This window comes from Geotrypetes seraphini, chromosome 6 (assembly GCF_902459505.1).
Source record: "Geotrypetes seraphini chromosome 6, aGeoSer1.1, whole genome shotgun sequence".
In the NCBI taxonomy this organism is placed as follows: domain Eukaryota; kingdom Metazoa; phylum Chordata; class Amphibia; order Gymnophiona; family Dermophiidae; genus Geotrypetes; species Geotrypetes seraphini.
The window spans coordinates 157,622,466-157,644,208 of record NC_047089.1 but is presented as its reverse complement, the minus strand read 5'-3'; the positions used below and the strand labels follow the sequence as shown (position 1 = coordinate 157,644,208).

Genomic DNA, 21,743 nt, shown 5'->3' with positions numbered 1-21,743 from the left:
ATGTGATAGTAGTAAATAAAGATTGTAACACAAACAAATTAGCATCTCACTTCTTAGTATTGCAACGGGAAGTGAAATGAAACAAAACAAAAAAAAAACTATACAAAAAAGATTACTGCTGAAAAATAGCTGGAAAGCGATGACCACAAATGCTCGCAGTCTAAGCAATAAAGTTCATGATCTGCAAGCCCTAATGTTAGAGGGAGACCTGGATATTGTTACTATCACAGAGACATGGTTCAGTGAATCCCATGGATGGGATGGAAACATATCGGGATATAATCTTTTTAGAAAGGACAGAAATGATTAAAAGGTGGAGGAGTAGCTCTCTATGTAAGGACTGATATCCAAGCGACTGAAATGCAAGGGACCTAGGAGAGGAAGCAGCGATATGGATCGATCTGAAAAGAGTAGATGGAACTTCTATCTACGTGGGTGTAGTCTACAGACCTCCGACTCAATCGCAGCAAATTGATAAAGATGCGATTGTGGATATCCAAAAGTTTGGAAAGAAAGAGGAGGTGCTGCTGTTGGGAGATTTCAACCTGACGGATGCGGACTGGAAAGTTCCATCTGTGGAATCAGAAAGAAGTAGGGAGATTGTGGATGCCTTTCAAGAGGCTCTGCTCAGATAAATGGTGACGGAACCCACGAGGGAAAAAGCGATATTGGACCTGGTCCTCACAAATGGAAAGAGTTTACCTAATGTACGAGTGGGTGCTCACCTGGGAAGTTTTGGAGACCGTATCTGGCGAAGGACTCAAAAAGGCTTGAAGCAGTCCAGAGGAGGATGACAAAAATAATAGGAGGTTTGAGACAAAAGACGGATGAGGAAACTGGAAACCCTGAATATGTATACCTTAGAGGAAAGGAGGGACAAAGGGGAGATATGATTTAGACGTTCAAATACTTGAAAGGTATTAATGTAGAACAAAATCTTTTCCAGAGAAAGGAAAATGGTAAAACCAGAGGACATAATTTGAGGTTGCGGGGTGGGAGACTCAAGAGCAATGTAAGGAAATTCTTCTTTACAGTGAGGGTGGTGGATGCCTGAAATGCGCTTCTGAGAGAGGTGGTGAAGAGGAAAACGGTGACGGAGTTCAAAAAAGTGTGGTATAAACACAGAGGATCTAGAATCAGAAAATAATAGTAAATATTTAAGAACTAAAGCCAGTACTGGGCAGACTTGCATGGTCTGTGTCTGTATATGGCCGTTTGGGGGAGGATGGGCTGGGGAGGGCTTCAATGGCTGGGAGGGTGTAGATGGAATGGAGTGAGTTTTGACGGAGACTTCAGTAGTTGGAACCTAAGAACAGTACTGAGCAGAGCTTTAGATTTTTGCCCAGAAATGGCTAAGGAGAAGAAGAAAAAAAACCAAACCAAAACCAACAAATTTCTAGATTGAATCAGGTTGGGCAGACTAGATAGACAATTCGGGTCTTTATCTGGCATCTACTATCTGTCATCTACTATGTTACTATGGTATCCTATAATGCTCTTAATCTTATGAAATTAGTGAAGGAGTTTGGGCAACAGGAGATGAATGGTAGAGGTAGAAAAAAAAGAACTGATATTGATGAAGTACCAAGTAGCATGACTCAGAGGAGAGGGGAGGGAGAAGAGTCAGAGGGCCACACTTAAGGTCAAAAGGGCCTTAGCCCTTGAAATGAAGAACACCACACTATATCCTTCATTTTCACTCCCCATCCTTAAGAGTTTTCAGAATATTCCTAATGAATATGCATGAGAAAAGTTGCATACAATAGAAGTAGAAAGCATGTAAATCTCCTTCATGCATATTTATTAGGGATATCCTGAAAACCTGACCCATTTGAAGCCCTCAAAGACTGGAACTGAAGACCAAGGCTTTATTAGTACCACAAATGAAGCAATTTCAGATCCAGAAAATACTTTTGCTTAATTTTCTTTTTCTCTTCTTTGTATCTGATAATTCTTTGGATAATACTACTGTAGTTTTATCCACTGACTCAGCCCCTTTTAATACTATTTCTTCACTGTACCCTTCTAGAATCTTGAATTCTATTAAGGTCCTAAAATTGAAACTTGCAGTGCCTGAATCAAACTTGACATATATAGCATACACACTTTATTTCAATCTCAGACTCCTTTTTGAAGAGTTTCCATAAATACCATGTAACTTTCCTACCACCCCAGTTTTAAACATCAAATAATTGCATTACAAAAAATTTAAAGATTACAGATATCTATAGAACATTTATATTCATATTTGGTCTCTTCCACTCTTCCTCCAGCAAAATCTACCAAAAATAACTCCTTTCTGAGGCCTCCTTACTATATACTGCAGCTAGATGCCTAAATATGGTGTCAGGTCAAAAGCGCGCCGGGACAAAGGTGCGCCCAGACAATTGTGCGCAGCGTGGAGGCGCGCGCCACTCTAAATTACTGTTTTTAGGGCTCCGACAGGGGGGTGGGGGGGAACCCCCCCCACTTTACTTAATAGACATCGCGCCGCGTTGTGGGGGCATTGTGGGGGTTGTAACCCCCCACATTTTACTGAAAACTTCACTTTTTCCCTGTTTTTAGGGAAAAAGTTAAGTTTACAGTAAAATGTGGAGGGTTACAACCCCCCAAACCCTCCACCCACCCACCCCACCCCCGTCGGAGCCCTAAAAACAGTAATTTAGAGCGGCGCGTGCCTCCGCGCTGCGCTCAATTGTCCGGGCGCGCCTTTGTCTTTCGTGCCGTTGTCTATGAACCCCTAAATATAACAATGGATTTCAGCTACCGAGCTGTACACTTTCTGATTTACAGGCTACTATGTCAGTTGGTACCTAAAGACAAGTCCATAGAATCACCAAAATACTGTAGCTGAACATTTTATAATATAATTGCAATATATTGCAATATATGTTTTTCTTGCAATAATTATTATTGAGAAATCTATCTCTATAGCACAAACACCAACCACCTAGTCCTTAGTTGAGTGCATGAATTTGTGCAAGAGGTATGGTACTGGGGCTACTTGCTAACAATGATCAGATTTGATATAATCTCTGGAGCAAGTACACACAGGAAATACAATACAATAGCATTTAACTTTTAAAAAGGAAACTATGGTAACATGAGAAGAATGGTATCAAAGAAACAGAGAAGCAGCTGCAAAAGTCAAAAACCTGCATCAGACATGGATATCATTCAAAAATACCATACCGGAAGACCAGATCAGATATAGTCCATATATTAAAAAAGGAGGATGGCAGGCCAAATGACAACTGGAGTGATTAACAAGAGACCATCTATTAAATGTCAAAATGTTCAGCGCTGCGTATGCCTTTCAGCACTATACAGTATAAGTGATAAAGTAGTAGTAGAGGTAAAGGATACTATTACAGCTAAAAAAAATTCCTTCAGAAAATGGAAGATAAATGGACTGGAGATAATAGGAAACAGCATAAGGAATGGCAGGTCAAATAGGGTAAAGGGGGTGGGACTTATATACCGGTACTTATTTTTCTGTGTGAGTTATACAATCAAAGCAGTTTACATAACAGGTACTTATTTTGTACCTGGGGCAATGAAGTGTTAAGTGACTTGCCCAGAGTCACAAGGAGCTACAGTGGAAACCTAGGGCTAGATTCACTAACCTCCTTTCTGTGTCCGATCCGAGCCTGATTGCATGCAGGCTGATGAATTCACTAAAAGCTTGCATGCAAATGGGGGCAATCGTTGGCACGCCCCTCACCAACCGTACAGATTGCTGGAGTGCGATCCTTGAGCATGCGCACACCATCTTCCTAGACTGAAGATGGTCTGTACATGTGCTGGTGGTCCTTCGTGTCCGTTTTTTTTCTTTTTTAAAACTATTTTTTTAACTTTGCAAGCCTGTGGTTTCAACCCGCTTTAAACCCATGGGTTAAAACCACGGGCTCGCACTGTGGGGAAGGGCAGGTGAGTTGGGGCTGAGCAGAGCTGGAGAATCGGGGCAGAAAGTAGGGTTTTAGCACAAGCGATTGGTCCTCACCAGTCGCTAGTTTTTTGATTGGCCAGCTAGTCGGTAAGTTTAGTGAATCGCATCCTTCCTGCTTTGCATGCCGATTCCCCTCATTTGCATGCACAGATCAAGATCGGATCGGAGGAGAGGTTAGTGAATCGGGTTGGAGGGAATTCAAGTCACAAAGGGCTTGCAAAATGATCAGTACACGATCAGTTTGCTTAGTGAAACTAGCCTTTAATGCTTTTGAAACAAGATAAGTCTTCAATTGTTTTCTGAAATGTAGGTAAAAATGTGATGTAAATAGCAATTGTCGAAAGTCTTTATCATGAAATGCTCCCTGAAATGATAGAGTAATATCATGGTACTTCTTACTTTTACAACCCTTAACAGAGGGAAATACAAAGAGGGCATGTGATTTTCTACTTTTCCTTTGAGAAGCTATCAGAAATCTCTCAGCAAAGTACAACGGAGCCATGCCAAAGGCAACCTTATAGCACAAACAGCCTAATTTGAAAACTATGTGAGCCTCAACAGGAAGCCAATGCAGCTCACGATAAAAGGGGGTCACGTGATCAAACTTCTTCAGACCATAGAACAGTCTCACTTCATATGTGTTGGGTTCTACAGATAAATCCAGCTTTTCCATCAGCAAAAAACATTTTGAGAGTAATTTTTAAAGGTTTTTCTGCATATAAAGCCCATTTTATATGCAGAAAATGGCTTTCATAAAATTGTAGAGCATATATATATGTAAGGGTGATCACATGTAGGTGTTTGTGGGGGTAGCAAAAGAAGAGTTGTTATACAGATAGATATTTTATAAAATAAATAGGTTTATGTGTAGAGTACACATACACATTTATACCATCTTCAGAGCAGATGTGAATTTATCTGTGAGAATGAGTTTCAAGTCTAGTCACATTGTTCTTGTTACTTGATATATAAATGATATTGCAATAATCTATATGGCTCGAAAGTAATGACTGGACCAAAACTTTAAATGCAGATAACTTGAAATACGGTCTATTAGTAAATAACTTCCAAAGTGTGTGATATCCCTTTTGAACCACAGTGTCAATCTGATTCTTCATTGTTAAGTTACAATCAAAAACGACTCCCAATATTTTAATAGAAGAGTAAATCATGTATTGAATTGCATTTAACTTGATCGATGTTTCATGGGAGGTTTTTTTGAGAGGAAGCAAAGAAGAATTTTGTTTTATTGTGGTTTAGTTTTAATTTAAATTCTGCCATCCAAGAATCTATCAAATTCAGAACGGCTTCTATACATAGAAACATAGAAATAGACGGCAGATAAGGGCCACGGCCCATCTAGTCTGCCCACCCTAATGACCCTCCCCTACCTTTGCCTAGTGAATAGAGCCCACGTGTCGATCCCATTTGGCCTTAAAATCAGGCACGCTGCTGGCCTCAATCACCTGCAGTGGAAGACTATTCCAGCGATCAACCACCCTTTCAGTGAAAAAGAATTTCCTGGTGTCACCTCGTAGTTTCCCACCTCTGATTTTCCACGGATGCCCTCTTGTTGCCGTGGGTCCCTTGAAAAAGAAGATATCTTCTTCCGCTACGATGCGGCCCGTGAGATACTTGAACGTCTCGATCATGTCCCCCCTCTCTCTGCGCTCCTCAAGCGAGTATAGCCGCAGTTTGTCTAACCTCTCTTCGTACGGGAGATCTTTGAGTCCCGAGACCATCCGGGTGGCCAGTCTCTGAACCGACTCCAATTTCAGCACATCTTTGCGATAATGTGGTCTCCAGAATTGCACACAGTATTCCAGGTGGGGCCTCACCATGGATCTATACAATGGCATAATGACTTCCGGCTTACGGCTGACGAAACCCCTGCGAATGCAACCTAGGATCTGTCTTGCCTTGGATGAGGCCTGCTCTACCTGGCTGGCAGCCTTCATGTCCTCACTGACGATCACCCCCAAGTCCCGTTTTGCAACCGTTCTTGTTAGGATCTCACCATTAAGAGTATAAGTCTTGTATGGATTGTGGTTGCCTAGGTGCATGACTTTGCATTTTTTGGCATTGAAGCTGAGTTGCCAGGTCCTAGACCAGCGCTCCAGTAGGAGTAGGTCGTGCATCATGTTGTCGGGCATTGAATCTTCGTCCTTTGTGCATTTTCCCACTACATTACTTAGTTTGGCGTCATCGGCGAATAATGCTATTTTACCTCGAAGCCCTTCTGCCAAGTCTCTTATAAAGATGTTGAATAGGGTCGGTCCCAAGACCGAACCCTGTGGCACTCCACTGATCACCTCCGTCATTTCTGAGGGGGTGCCGTTCACCACTACCCTTTGAAGCCTACCACCAAGCCAGTTCCTAACCCATTTCGTCAATGTGTCACCTAATCCTATAGAACTCATCTTGTTCAGCAACCTGCGGTGTGGTACGCTATCGAATGCTTTGCTAAAGTCCAGGTACACGATGTCCAGGGACTCCCCAACATCCAGCTTCCCCGTCACCCAGTCAAAGAAGCTGATCAGGTTGGATTGACATGATCTTCCCTTAGTAAATCCATGTTGAAGGGGGTCCCGTAGATTTTCCTCATCCAGGATCTTATCCAATTGTCGTTTGATCAGAGTTTCCATAAGTTTGCTCACTATAGATGTTAGACTCACTGGTCTGTAGTTTGCTGTCTCCATCTTTGAGCCTTTCTTGTGGAGTGGAATGACGTTAGCCGTCCTCCAGTCCAACGGGACACTTCCCGTACTAAGGGAGAGGTTGAAGAGTGCCGACAGTGGCTCTGCCAAGACATCACTCAACTCCCTAAGCACCCTGGGGTGTAGGTTGTCAGGCCCCATTGCCTTGTTAACCTTGAGTTTTGACAGCTCATCGTAGACACTGCTGGGCGTGAATTCGAAGTTACTAAATGGGTCAACTGAGTCTGCCCTTGTCTGTAGTTGAGGGCCAAGCCCCGGCGCTTCATGGGTGAAGACTGAGCTGAAGTATTCATTTAATAGCTGGGCTTTTTCGGAATCCTTTTCCACATAGTCTCCGTTTGGTTTCCTTAGACGTACAATCCCGCCAGAGTTTTTACTTCTATCACTGATATACCTGAAGAAGGATTTATCTCTCTTCTGGATGTTCTTTGCCAGAGACTCCTCCATGTGAAATTTAGCCTCCCTGACTGCTGTTTTGACTGCTTTTGACTTGGTCAGGTAGTCTGCCCTAGAGTCTTGTTTCCCCGATTGTTTGTAAGAGATGAAAGCTTTTTTCTTTTCCTTGATGAGTATCATAGTGGGTATGATGTTATCAACTGTTGTACTCTAAGGTATGACAATCGTGATGTCATTGGCATACTGAATAATTTTATACCTAAGTTTGTTAATTTAGAACTTAGGGAAGAAAGGTACACATTAAACAGTGTAGGTGAGAGTGGTGAGCCCTGAGGTACTCCACACAGATTTTTCCAAGTAGAAGAAGTAACATTATTAAATCTAACCTGATACAAACGAGATTCAAGGAATCCCTTAAACCATGAGTATACTTTGTCATGGATTCCAAAGGCATCCAAACATTCCAGTAATTTGTTGTGGTCTACCAGGTCAAAAGCGCTGCTCAAATCATAGAAACATGACAGCAGATAAAGGCCAATGTTTACCGTATGTTGCTTTTATAAAATAACCTAAAAACAGACACTTTTTGGTCTTTTCACCTAGGCATCCTGTAATAAATTACTCTCTTTTTGCTACTATTGGACTGCAAATTGAATCATTCAAATATTTACTTAGTTTAATTAGCTCAAACACTTGCAAAGGTAACAAACTCTTGGATATACCTAGAAAATTAAAACATAAAGAACTGCACTATTATAACATAGAGAGACGCTTTTCATAAAATGTTGCAGTTTTAAAATAACCCATTTCCATCAGAACACACCAGATGGAACAACTGCCATTTGCTACAAGCAAACTCCATAACGTCCTAAAATTAGTGAATTCAGACATGTATTGTGGACAGAAAATCTGATTTCTAGGATATAGTGGGCAATTTGTTTTTGGCAGAGCTTATGAGATGTTCAAACAAAATTATAGTCTAAAATTAAGTTAAATGAAAGAGTGTATGTAAAAAAATTTGATATAGGCTACTGGATCTACCAAGTTCAACCCTGATGTCACTCCCTTAACTAACAAAGACCTGCAATTACTCTGAATAAAGATTGTGTGGCAAGCTGTGGTACATTACATCAGAAATTTCAAGAAGCTACATACAGTATTTACTTACAAGGTTTCCAAATAACTGTGGTTGGAGCATCAGCCTGACAACTAGGGAAGGCTAGTTCAAATCTCTTTACTGCTCCTTGTGAAAGAAACATAGAAACATGATGGCAGATAAAGGCCAAATGGCTGTTTTAGTCTGCTCACTAAAGCTTACCACACTCTAATGGAATTAGTGCATGCACGGGTGTAAAATGATCGTCTTAGCATTTAGCACATACTAATTCTGTTAGCACACACTAAGCTTTAGTAAAAGGGCTCCTGTAGGAACAGGAAATAACTAGTTTGCCTAAATGTAACTCACCTTAAACTACTAGAGAAAAATGTGTGATCTAAATCCTAAACAAATGTATTTGGAAACTTCAATAAAGTAATGGAGCTAACTCAAAATAAAACCACTTTAAAAAGCCTAGAGTGTTTCCAGAAGTGAAATATTTACTTTATTATTTATTTAGGGCTCCTTTTACAAAGGTGCGTTAGGGCCTAACGCGTAGAATAGCGTACGTTAAAATGCCACGTGCACTAGCCGCTACCGCCTCCTCTTGCGCAGGCAGTAGTTTTTCGGGTAGCGTGCGCTAATCCGGTGTGTGCGCTAAAAACGCTAGCGCACCTTCATAAAAGGAGCCCTTAAAATATCTTAAAACTTTCTTAGTTTTGTTATTCAGTATTTACTTCTGATCTTTTTTATTCTCTAGTGTGTGCTTATCAGAGTTTAATTTCATGACACATCAATGCATTTTTTTTTTGTGTTACATGTTTTTGGAATATTGAGCCACAATCAGAAAAGAATACCACACACACTGTGAATCAAAGATTCAATCAAATCCAACCAAGAGTACTTTAACAGAGTTCTTCAAAGACCACATATATAACTCATGAACTGGCAATGTAATATATTGGTCTCAGAATACCGCAAGCAAACTCTTCTTTAATTCCTGTGCCAAATGGTGCCTTGATCTTCAGCGGAACAAAGACAAAAAAGAACTGCAGACTGTCACACCCGTGCTCTCTGTGAACACCATGAGCCATCGGGTAGTGACATGATGTTTGTATTGGCATGGTCCCTTTAGAATTAGGGTGTCCTTTCAAGTTTGCCACTAGGCAAATGCCTAACTAAGCTTACTCCCAAGGGCTTTGAAGAAAACACATTTGTCAGAATGGCCTTGGTGCAAAAACATAAGCTTTTATTCGGCCACCGGCCGTAGAATCACTGTGCCACTCCAGGTTTCCCTGGTAGCATGAACATAATACAAAACCAAAAGAAAAAGCTCATTTCATTCACTATCACTCAGGAATCAGCTCTGACCTTGCTTGGCAAATCATATACAGTCATTTAGTTCTTAATAAGGCTTAGAGGTGAAACAGTTAGCAAAAATAACTTTTCACTGTAGAGTTACAGAGGAGACATTCATATTCATGCCTAAGAGAGACATTCTGTGCTTTTCCTGTAGTGTACTCACTCTCTCCAGCTGGGCTGGACTTTCCACACAGAAACGGAGCACGCTTTATGCTGAGAGGATTAATCTCCTTTTCCTAAGAGGCATGCAGGCCAATTCAATTACCTAGTCACTATGGCAATCAATACAGAGCTGTGCTCTTGCACGGAGTCCTGAAACCAGGAACCTCAGGGTTTAACCTGGCTAGAATTACAGCCTAGCGTTTGGTTTAACTGTGTACATTTCCTGAAAAGGAGATTACTGTGTCTTTCACAAAGTCCAGCAAACTAGCATGTGAAAACTGCAGTACAGGATTACATTCCTCGATAACTCCCACAGTCATTAGTTCAATGAGAAAACAGAAAAACACAGCCAGAAAAAAAAAACCTTTTCACAGACCTTTTCCCAGTGTGTTCAACTCTCCATTTCCTCTGGCCAGCTCTCCTCCACAGTACTACTATCTTCCACCACCATTGGCTCTGGGGGAAGGAATTCTGTAGACAAATTACCAGTCTGCTCCTCAGTCATCTCCCAGTCCGTGCTGATGAACTGCCCTGCAAGGTCTGAGGCAAGCTAGCCCCGTCCTGCACTTCCTGCCTCTGCTCTCGTCCTGCTGTTTCTGTCAAGCCTCATTCTCCTCCTCCTTGCTCTCTGACGAGCCTGGCTTTAAGCTGAGGGAAAGAACCATTCCCCCTTGGCTTTGGATGGGGGAAGGGAATTCCTTCCTCAGCCTGTGCCGTTTCTCTGAGGGGAAACTGCTTGTGAGCTTTCTGCCTTACAGGCACTGGACAATAGCAAGGCAAATTCTTCCTGCCTGGCTTTGGGACTGCTTCAGGTAAGTCTAAGCTTTCCTGTTCTATTTCCATTTCTTTATCCTTACTCACAGGGTAGTCCAGCTAACTTATTGTCTTGGGCACTGACCTGGTCAGCCCTTCTGCACCGGGGTTTGTATACTTTCCTACATTTCCCTGTGGCAAACCTTGGGAATCCAGTATGTTTGTCACAAGACATATGTACAAGATGCAGGCAAAATTTATTGGAACAAACAAACAATTTGTTGCGTTACAGGAAAGTTCTCTTAAAACCAATAGGAGGAAATTTTTTTTCACTCAGAGAATAGTTAAGCTCTGGAACGCGATGCCAGAGGATGTGGTATGAGCGGATAGTGTAGCTGGTTTTAAGAAAGGTTTGGATAAGTGGAGGAAAAGTCCATAGTCTGTTACCGAGAAAGACATGGGAGAAACCACTGCTTGCCCTGTATTGGCAGCATGGAATATTGCTACACCTTGGGTTTTGGCCAGGTACTAATGACCTGGATTGGCCACCGTGAGAATGGGCTACTGAGCTCGATGAATCATTGGTTTGACCCAGTAAGGTTATTCTTAAGTTCTTATATACAGAATATGGGACCCAATACTATCTGTGTTTTGATCAACACATCTTCTTCAGGGGTCCCATAAAATGGTGGTAACAAAGAACATGCAATAAATTTGCTTCCATATTGCCTTATCTCATTCCTACACCTGCTAGCTTGCACTCAGTGAAAGCGCGAAGCCCACCGGCTATATACGAAAATTGACTTTTCGCACGCCACTATTCTTCAGTCTATTTCATCTCGGTTTAGCCATTGTTTCTGCCTGTAGATGTTGGCATTATCACAACTGTTCCAAAGATACAAGAAGCACAAATATTTGGTGTACCCCCAGTTGCAGACCCAGAAGGAGTAACACAACTTTGAAATCACTGGTGATCTGCATAGCGTGTGAGTTTTAAAAGTGTTTCCATTGACTCGTACGTTTCCTTTAACCCAACTGCATGAGCAACAGGAACAGATGGCTTCTGGTTTCCATTGTGTAAAAGTATCACTTTAAGGCTTGCTTTGCTTGAATCAATGAATAGTCTCCATTCGTCAGAAACATGTTCATATCCCAGTTCACGCATGAGACTATTAATATCAGTACAGAAACAAATGTTTCCTTCCATTTGGCAAAAGGAAGCTAGTATAGTGTGACGATCACAGAAAAAATATATTTTGGTGCTCTGCCTTAAAAGATTCCATTGCTTCAACCTTGAACCAAACAATTCTGCTTTCTCCTTTGACAGTGACAAGTCTCTAAGCAGATCATTAAGATCTTCTTGAGTTAGAAGGTGAGGTTGTTTTTCATCCACTTCCGGTTCATACAACTCCTCCACAGCAGCAGAGGCACATTTCTTCATCTGAACTTTCGGCACATTGCACTGCAGATGTTGAAGGAGGAATTAGAACTGGATTCTCTTGAGTCATGAAGAATACACAATTTTTTATTTTTTCCTTTTTGTGAATCCAGAAATTTTTGTCATGAAAAATAACAGTCTGAGTGATGATTTGTTGGTTCACGTTACACCATGGGTAAAGCGGAAGGCATCTTCTTCTGTTTCCCATTCAGTCACTGTGTCAATTCGGATTAGCAGACAGTGCAGCACACATGAGGTGCCTACGCTTTATCTTGGTCGCCAACTTTACAGCCAAAATAATGCTTGTATGCACTTTAAGTCTGCTGGGCAGATTATTTCACTGATCTTGTGCAGTAAATTGTCCGCAGACTTAACAGAAATTATCAGGATGGTTAACACAACCTCGTCTGTTGATAATTATAATATCTTAGACAAAAACAAACAAAATATAAAATTCACAGGTAGAAAAAGCAGCACAATAAACTTTCAAATTACTGGTATATGTGATCGATGAGCTGTCCTAAAACAGAAACAGAAACAGTAAAATACTGACGTTTCATTATTGATGAAAATGATATAACACACACTGATGCATAACTTATAAACAAGATGTGATAGACAAAAGCTGTTTTCAGATTTAGAGTCAGCATGTGGTTCTTGTTAAGGTACAGGTGACAGAACTCCAGTAGCAAAATGCTTGTTGACCAGTGTTAAGGGAATAAAGCTGAACAACCAATTGTTGAAATGTTTCCTTTCTTTTTTTTTTTTTAAGCTTCAAAAGGCCATCCAAGGGTGAGAGAGACCTATACCTCCCCTCTACCTCCACCCTCCATTTGTAGAGGCATTGTGCAGACCTCTGCCAGCAAGTCTCACCAACCTCTAGGTGGACTAAAACTTAGGGCTGCAAAGGGATAAACTCCTCCAGGCTCAACTGGTATAAGGAACATGCCCTAAACTGAAAAAGTTACACCATCCAATGAACTCGGCCTCAGAGGACACAAACCATGGATTACACTCAGAAGAGTTGGGACTGTATCAAAGGCCAATCTATACTATCTGCTGGAGGTAGGGAAACACTGAAGGGCTCCAGGTTACACTGTCCTTACACCAATGATGTCACTGGAGGAGTTCTGTAATCTATCTCCATCGGCTAATAGCAGGACATAATCCATTGGTCTGGACTGGTCTAATATGATTATAAGGAAGAATACATTTTGCTGTGCTTAGGGCAAAACTATACTACAGGCAGACCCCAGGTTAACAACGAGTTACATTTTGAAAGCTGTTCTTAAGTCAGATTTGTATGTGACTCAGAACTTGCAGATTTTAAGATTCTCACACTTACCTCTATTCCCAGCTGACAAAAGGGCCAACTGTCCCAGGCCAGTGTTCCCTCTAAGATACAGCATGCACAACAACACACTATAATGTGGCCATGCATCATTCCTGAATCTGCTGCAGGAGAAGTGTAGGAGCCTATGCCACTGGAAATACTGCTCAGTGAAAACAAATGAAGCCACAACCGCGTTCTTAAGTATGAATCATACTTAAGTTGGGTGTCTGTAACTCAGGGACTGCCTGTTTATCTTGTTATTCCCTTCTAAAAGTACAGATATGTAACTGTGGGCTCCTTTTACGAAGGTGCGCTAGGGTTTTTAGCGCACGCACAAAATTACCAAATCTACCGCCTCCTAAAGAGGAGGCGGTAGTGGCTAGTGCGCTCGTGAATTTAGCACGCGCTATTGCGCGCGTTAAGGCCCTAACGCACCTTTGTAAAAGGAGCCCTATGTTTCTAGCTTGGTTGCTCTACTAACCAACAGGAGTCAGTATTTTCACTACTCTTCATAAAGCAATTCCATTCATTGTATTCTCTTTACAATAGGTAACCATTCTTTACTTGCAGGATGTATCAGATTCCCTCAAGGCAACTTGAGGAATACTTTCCACACTCTCTTTTCTCTGCAATAAAAGCATTACTGAAACTCTTCAGATTCTCCTCAGGAATTTTGCCCAAATTTTGGGTTTTCTTCCTCACCAGATATTAATACTATTAAATTTTCTCTGGTTTTCCTATACATTTTGTTCAGCAACTCTCTTGTTAAGCATTAATTAATTAATTTAAAATTTATATACCGCATAACAACAAAGAGATACAGAACTTGTTCAGGAATTCTCGTCAGTAGATTTCACAGACAACTTCTTCCTCATCCTCTACAAATCTCTCAACCTCTTATCTCTGGGACACAAAATGGAGACATAGGGTTCCTTTTACAAAGCGGCACCAGATTAGTGTGTGCTAGTCGAAAATCTACCACCTAATCAAAAGGAGGCGGTAGCGGCTAGCGCGCCCGGCAATTTAGCGTGTGCTATTCCGTGCATTAAAGCCCTACCGTGGCTTTGTAAAAGGAGCCTATAGTTTAATCACAGTGCCCTGATTTCTTTTTCCTCAAGGCATGTGGCAACCTTGTCAAGCAATCCACACCTGCTTTCCCTATGCTAACTTCTCTCTTATCCTGTTCTCTTAGAGCACAACAGATCTTTCCTCAAAATTTAGGGGTATACTTTGGGCATACTACCATATTACATAGTGAGCCACAGGGCTACAATCACAAAAACGTGCTTTAGACAAAGGTAGGCTTTTCTCATTAGATTTAAGCTATGAAAAGGAGTGTACAGCAAGAATAATCTGGATAAGCAGCAATTAATGACGTGTTTTTACAAAGCTGCAGTAAAGGTTTCTACCGTGGACCGGTGAGGTAAATTCTCCAACCCTATAGAATTCCTATGAGTATCGGAGCTTTTATCTCACCAGCTTGTGGTAGAAACTTCTACCGCAGCTTTGTAAAAGGAGCCCTATAGTAGTGAAAAAAAATTCAAATAACAATCAAACAATAGTATACTACCTAGAATGTCAACACAACACATATTAAAACATCTTAATACACAGCACAGGGGTAAGTAGAGGTGGAATATATAGGCAGAATATATAATAAAAGGAGTTTTCATAGAAGATAAGCATGACCTTAAAACATTTCTATTCAAAGACGCCTATTTAAACTCCAACTGAAAAACACGAAAAAACAAAAACAAAAACTAATAAACAGAGAAATGCTTTTAAGATGCGACATTCCCCTCTCCCTTTTGATTTACCCTTCCCTTTCTTCCCTTCCTTTTTATTCATTTACATAATGTAATTAACAACCTCCCTTCCCCCCCTCCTCTCGTCACCCACTTGTCTCAATTATGTCTTTGTCTTGTCATTAACTTCCCCACTTCTTTTTTTCTTAGCTGTTTATACAATTTTAAATATCTTACATATTTTTTATTTTTATTATTGTAAACCGACCAGATACTTGTGATGGTTGGTATATTACATTACATTACATTACAGATTTCTATTCCGCCATTACGTTTCGGTTCAAAGCGGATTACAAAAAGAATTATGGAAGAAGGGTTACAACTTTAGATCAGAGGTTTCCAAGAGAGGGAAAAGTAGGATCTGGGGTTAGGGAGGGGATGGTAAGAGGGGGGGTTAAGCTTTATCATGGTATTAAGCTTTATTAAGGGATTTCTTGAAGAGTATAGTTTTTATTTCCTTTCTGAACATCTTGTAGTCTGGGGTTGTTGTCAATAGGTTGGAGACTTGGTTGTCTATCTTCGCTGCCTGAGTGGCCAGTAGTCCATTGTATATTTTTTTCTGTTTTACTTCTTTGATTGGGGGGTAAGTGAATGGGGTGTGTGTTTTTCTATGCCTGGTAGAGGTGGTTTGAATGAGGCGGTCGTTTAGGTAGGTTGGGCTGTCTCCATTTATAGTTTTAAATAGTATACAGTAGAATTTAAATTGTATTCTTTCCTGGATTGGAAGCCAATGAGAATTGATGAATGCCTCAGTAATGTGATCATGTTTTTTCAATGAATAGACGGGGAGGTAGAGGATGTTGCAATAGTCTAGGATACTTAGGATTAGAGATTGTACTAGGAGCTGAAATTGTGTTTTTTCGAAGCATTTTCGGACTTGTCTAAGGTTTCTCATAACTGCGAAAGATTTCTGTATTGTTTTGTTGTATATCAAATTACAAATAAACCTGAAACTTGACTAACAAGATAAAATTATACACAGAGTCAGAGAAGGTGCATTTATCTGAAGCAATCCTGGTGCTGTAAGTGCAGGCAATGTTAGTCCTTGTGCAACTAGCTACAGTAGTTGCTTCTTCCATTAAAGGTTTGTCAGAAGAGCCAGGCTTTCACTTGCTTCCTGACTGATCACTAGCCTCATTGTCTACCCTTACATCAATCATAAATTTTCATTGATAAACGTGGCTTTGAATCTCTGACTCAAAAAGTCAGTGGGGAGGCACCTCAAAACAGCCTGGAGAAGAAATAAAAACCATGAACTCAGAAGAAAGCCCCACTGTGTGGACTGTAACTTGATTTTAACCAGACCTAGGGTCCTTGTTTGCACGGTTCAGATAGCAGCCCTAGTGCATAAATCCTGGCCAAGGAATATTACTGCACTGTACTTTCTGAATTATGATAAATTGTATGGGGATACTAATTATAGGGAAATTCCCTAGGCAGTTATAGAGTTTCCAAGATACCTAGTTTCAAACAGCCAGTCCAGATTTGTAATTCAAGGTTCTACTCACTGAAATTGGTGCCGCATGACCCAGAGTGCACCAGAATGAGGTTGTCAGAAATCCAGGACTGGTTTAAAATCTTCCTCTTAAAACTTGGTAACTTGGAAATTCTGTAGTTAAAAATGAAGGCCCTCAAGCTCTGGCTGTAATTGAATTTGATGTCCTAAAGGTGCAGGAAGAAACTACCAGGTCAAAAAGGAAATAATTATTTTCTCTTTTGGAGATAGAGGTATGTATATCATTTAAAATTAATATTGGGCTTATAAGAAATTGTGAATGACTGCATCTGGACTATCCAATTTCTCCATTTCTTTTTGCCATTTTATATGATATCTGCATGAGTGAAAAGAGTGCACTTTCTTTGAACATGCCAAATATATTATCTCCCATGCAAAATATTTATTCTTTGAACAGTTACCAGAATATGGAAGTATCAGAAAATTTGGAAAACATCTCAGCAAGCAGAAGATACTTTGAAAATAGGATAATAAATCTCATCATAGTTGTGGCTAGAAGTAGGCCACAGGTAAACAAAACAAAAACACAAATTCTGGATCTTCATCACTTGTCTTGCCCATAGTGCCCATTATTCATATATTTGCCTACAACTCGGCTCTGGGTCATCTTAAGTCTAAAAACTGAAATCTTTGAAACAAAGTAATGTACCGTATCTTATGCATCAGCCAAAATCTATCAACAATCCAAAAGTAAGAATTTATCAGAATTTGCTATTTCTTAGGTAAGGAATTACAAACTTGAACAGCCTAAAAGCTGATAGAACATTCTTGTAACATGCTCCAATCACTGAGGAAAAGAAAATTGTAACATAATAGGATAAAAATCCAGAATTATGTCTTTTTAGTCTATGTATATTTTTTGACAAACCCAAGAAGTTGCACTGTGGGGTACGAAACATAGGCGATAGCCATATAAGGAATATTAGCTCTACTACATACCTATGATGGAATCCCTCCTTCGGAATACATCTCTGTCAAAAATGTAAAACGATAGGTGACGAAAATTACGAGGAATTTCACAGTAGAAGTCTTCTCCATAAAAAGGGCTAAAAATAAATCAGAGAAACCATGTCACTTTAATACTGAAATACCAAGCACTACAGCCCGTATTCTATAAACGGTGCCTTAACTTAGATGATGATAGGCACCCTACCAGAGCGTAAGTTAAAACGCAATTTAAAAGACCTTTAAAAAGACTTTTCAAGGCACCTACTATAACCTAAAGAAATGCTGCCGAAATTGCACCTACAGAGGTGTTCTACAATGCCTAACACCACTGTAGGCATGGCATTAGACACCATAAACCACGTCAAAGGAAGGCGCCAGAAATGTAGGCCTTTCTCAAATGTGCATTTCTCTAAACGGCACCATTGTGTAATTGATACGCGATCAGTGGCCGATTTTAAGGTGGCCACAGATAATGGCACAGTTTAGAGATTCTGGGGTCCCAGGTTATACTTTGTATTTGCTCTGACAAAAATTTAGCTCTCTTCAAACAAACTGATCTATCTGTATCAAAGTTTTCCATCATCTTGTGCCAGCAAAAATCTTGTAACTCTAAAGGGTCAATATTTAGCCGGTGATGGTGAGTGTATTTTTAGCCACTAGTGGTATTATTGCCTGATTCAATGCTGGGTCATGTCTAGACACTGGCAACGAATATCTGCATTAATGCTGCCAGGTATCTCTTATGCAGTTAAGGGCAATATTCAGCACTTAACAGCATAAACATAGGCCTGACTTTTATGCAGTCAGATTTGACTGCTAAACTTAGGCGGTTAACAGCTAAATATTGGCATTTAACTGCCTAAGTGCTGACTCAGCCCTTGGACCACCCATAAAATAGCTGTCTTTGAGATTAGCAGCCTGTGATGACATTTAGCGGCACTAACCAATTAAGTGCCACTGAAAATCAGCAGATAGCCATGAACAAGTGATTTAACTGGCCAGGAGCTGTTTTGAAGTTGAAAAATGTTTTCAATATCTACTCCTAAGCTTCTTTGTGTCTATTTTCTATCTCCGCTACTGTTTACCGTATTTTTGGCACTGCTGTTAACCCTTAGTCAGTCAATTAACATTCTAATACATTCACTAGTCAAATCTAAAATAGACTATTGTAACGCCCTGTACAAGGGCACTACTTTAAAAGAAATACGTAGACTGCAAATTCTTCAAAATACTGCAATAAAAATAATTACGAAAATAAAAATCTTTGTGTGTTGGCTTGGCTGCATACTTCAGGGCTCGAGGAGCATACCAGCTTTCGCTCCTTGGCATATCGTCTTTATGAACTTCTAACTTCAGATCCTATTGTCTGACTGGAATTTACTTTATTTCATTTATTTTATTTTTATTTATTGTTTTCTCATGTACTTTAGCTAGATTGTGAGCCTTCGAGACAGCTAGGGAAATCCAAAGTACCATTTTTATTTATTTTATTGTATCTTTAATCTTTCATTGTAAACCGCTTTGAACCTCACGGTATAGCGGTATATAAGAAATAAAATAAAATCAAAATCAAATCAACTCCCAAAAAAAAAAAATGTGATCATGTAACTCCACTTCTTAAGGAAAATCACTGGTTGCCAGTAAATCATAGACTCACATATAAAATTGCATTACTCACACATAAAATATTAGTAAACAAAGCGCCTGCATTCTTAGAAAGATTTCTAATACCATATACCAATGCAAAATCCTTAAAATCAGAAGAAAAATCTCTTTTAGTAATCCATTCATTAAAATTAATTTATTCAAAGAGGGATATGATCTTTTCTGTTACAGCACTACAAATTTGGAACGTGCTTCCATTCAACATAAGAGAAGAAAAATTACTCAAAAAGTTCCAAAGTCTCCTAAAAAGTTGGCTGGTCAAGGACGCATTCAACTGATGCACTCAAAATTTTACACCTTCATATTGGACAAGGATCACTTTCAAGTAAAAATTAAGCGGGTAACGTTCTCCACCATTTTGTTTCATTTACCCATCCCTTTGTTTTTTCTTTTTTTATGGAATTGTATTTAAGCCATTTTTTTCCTGCCTCCCTTATCAAATGTATTAGTCTGCTATAATTCGTTTTTACTGTCCTGTTTGTTGGATTTTTTATTTTAACTTAAATTTTAACTAATGTAAATCGCACTGGATTTAGATTTTGCGATTATATCAAATATTTTAAATAAACTTGAAACTTGACATGCAATGGATCGCTGGCAACAGCTTCTGCGTCAAGAGGATGTCCCAGTAATATTTGCTCCAGTAGTATGATCTTAACCCCAGGATCAATGAAGAACAGATCTGTGAATCCAAGTTTCAAGATTGCAACCAAGACCATAACTGATTGGCTGAAGGTCGGGTGAGTCAGTAGTAGGTGTTTGGCATTAACCTCACACTTCAGTGTTGTTGAAGGCATGTACAGGAGATCATTCTGTGTGTTAATCAGTGGAGCTATTGTAAATATCTTTATATCTGTAAACCAGATGAAACCTACACAGTGCTCTGGGTACTTGGTCAAAAGCTGTTTGTACCGTTTCAGGTGTGTGTCTGTTGTATAAATTAACTCTTGGACACAAGGCTTTTTAAGATACTTTAATTTCAGATTGTCATGAATTATCCTAACCATAGTAGTCTGGCTTATTCCTGCTTCTCTTCCTATTTGGTGAGTTATTTGGTGTGTTTGCAGTACATCCTCCTGGCTCAATACCAGATTGCGTACAACACCAATGTGCTCTTGTGTGCAAATCAAGCACGGTCATCCGCTGCTTGGCTAAAGATCTACAGTGCCTGTTGCTTGAACCTTGCATAGCAGCACATTTTTGTTCTAACCCTTCTGTGGGAACTCTTTCAACAATCGGCAACTACTGTAACCTTTTAGCAGTACCAAGTTCTTTATCAGAATTTGGTCTTCTGCAGTGACAACCATTTTGATACAGACAGTTTACAAACTATTGTCTGCTTCTGTGTGTATGCCATAGCAACAATTCATTTTCACAAGGTAGTGGTGTGGTGCAATAGGAAATGTTTACAACATTTTACATTAACTTCATTCAAGACAAGACACACTAAATTTCATAAGAATCGGTTGAGTTCTGTGGAAGATACAACAAAAACCATCTTGATGTGTTATTTTTTTATTTTCAGTTCACAGTACACAGAACAATCTCAAATACAGTATCAGAAATATTGCAAATATAGCATTAAAGAATTAATGACAGATGTGGAGGGAAGCCTGTTAACACTATTCCTATAAGTTATTTTCTTTTGGCATGAGTTGCATGATTTTAATGTTTAAACAACTTCTGAGAATATGCCAACTGATACATGTTCTGGAGCTACACAACAGAGAATCATAAATGGAACTTGCAGCCTGTCACATTCTGCTCTTGATATCTGAAGGACAAGTGGGTGTTTAACAAAGCAATAAAAGTATTTACAAAATTTAAACTTGTCAGACTGGTTCATAAATGAAACAACTGTGCAACCAGATTGAGGTACAGCAAATAAATGTCCCTTGTGCCTACAATTTACAGTAGGACAATATTTTTTCTCACACTGAAGAGACCATTCAACTTATCATAACAAGATGTACAATCAAATCAATCAAAATTATATCAGAACCCCCACCCCCATAAACAAAAAGATAAAATATGGAAGACAACAATTCCAATCTCTCAGGTATTCAGAAAATGAAGCTGAAACACACACAGCTGAGGCAAGCTTGCTGGGCACCCAAGGCAAGCCTTTTGTCTTGCCTACACAATTCTGATAGTCAAGGTTATCAATTGTGACCAAACACCCCCACCCCCCCAACAACAACAATTCTGTAAAAATTATAACTGAACATTATAGTTTTAAATATTAAACTTTGCTTTGTATTTACGGGTATGCCTGCTCTCCATGCAGGTTAAAGAATATGCGGATGGTTCTTTGAGTTTGTGTGGCCATCGGGATCTACTGTTTTGCTTTAATTGCAGCTGTTCTTTGCTGCTAGGTATAACCACCTAGTCTTATCTATGATTCAACTGGCCCTAAACACACATCATAAGTATTAATGTTTAGTTACTCTGAGGCTATGTATGTCAATTGTCCTAGAATTATAAGCCTGAGATTCAAAGAACTTTGGAAGACACAATGACAGTAAATGAAGTCTTTATTGCTGAAAGTCAAAGAAATATGTGAGCATTGGAACCCACCACATCTTTCTTGGTGGGGGAGAGTC

At 39.8% G+C, this 21,743-nt stretch overlaps 1 protein-coding gene across 1 annotated transcript in view; it reads right to left on the bottom strand.

Moving 5' to 3' along the window:
* The window catches only part of RASA3 (RAS p21 protein activator 3), a 501,637-nt gene that overhangs the window by 219,704 nt on the left and 260,190 nt on the right, over positions 1–21,743 (bottom strand). Inside the window, exon 3 of the mRNA XM_033949099.1 lies at positions 17,467–17,573. Coding sequence (XP_033804990.1) covers positions 17,467–17,573 — 107 coding nt within the window. The remainder of the gene's footprint in view (positions 1–17,466; positions 17,574–21,743) is intronic.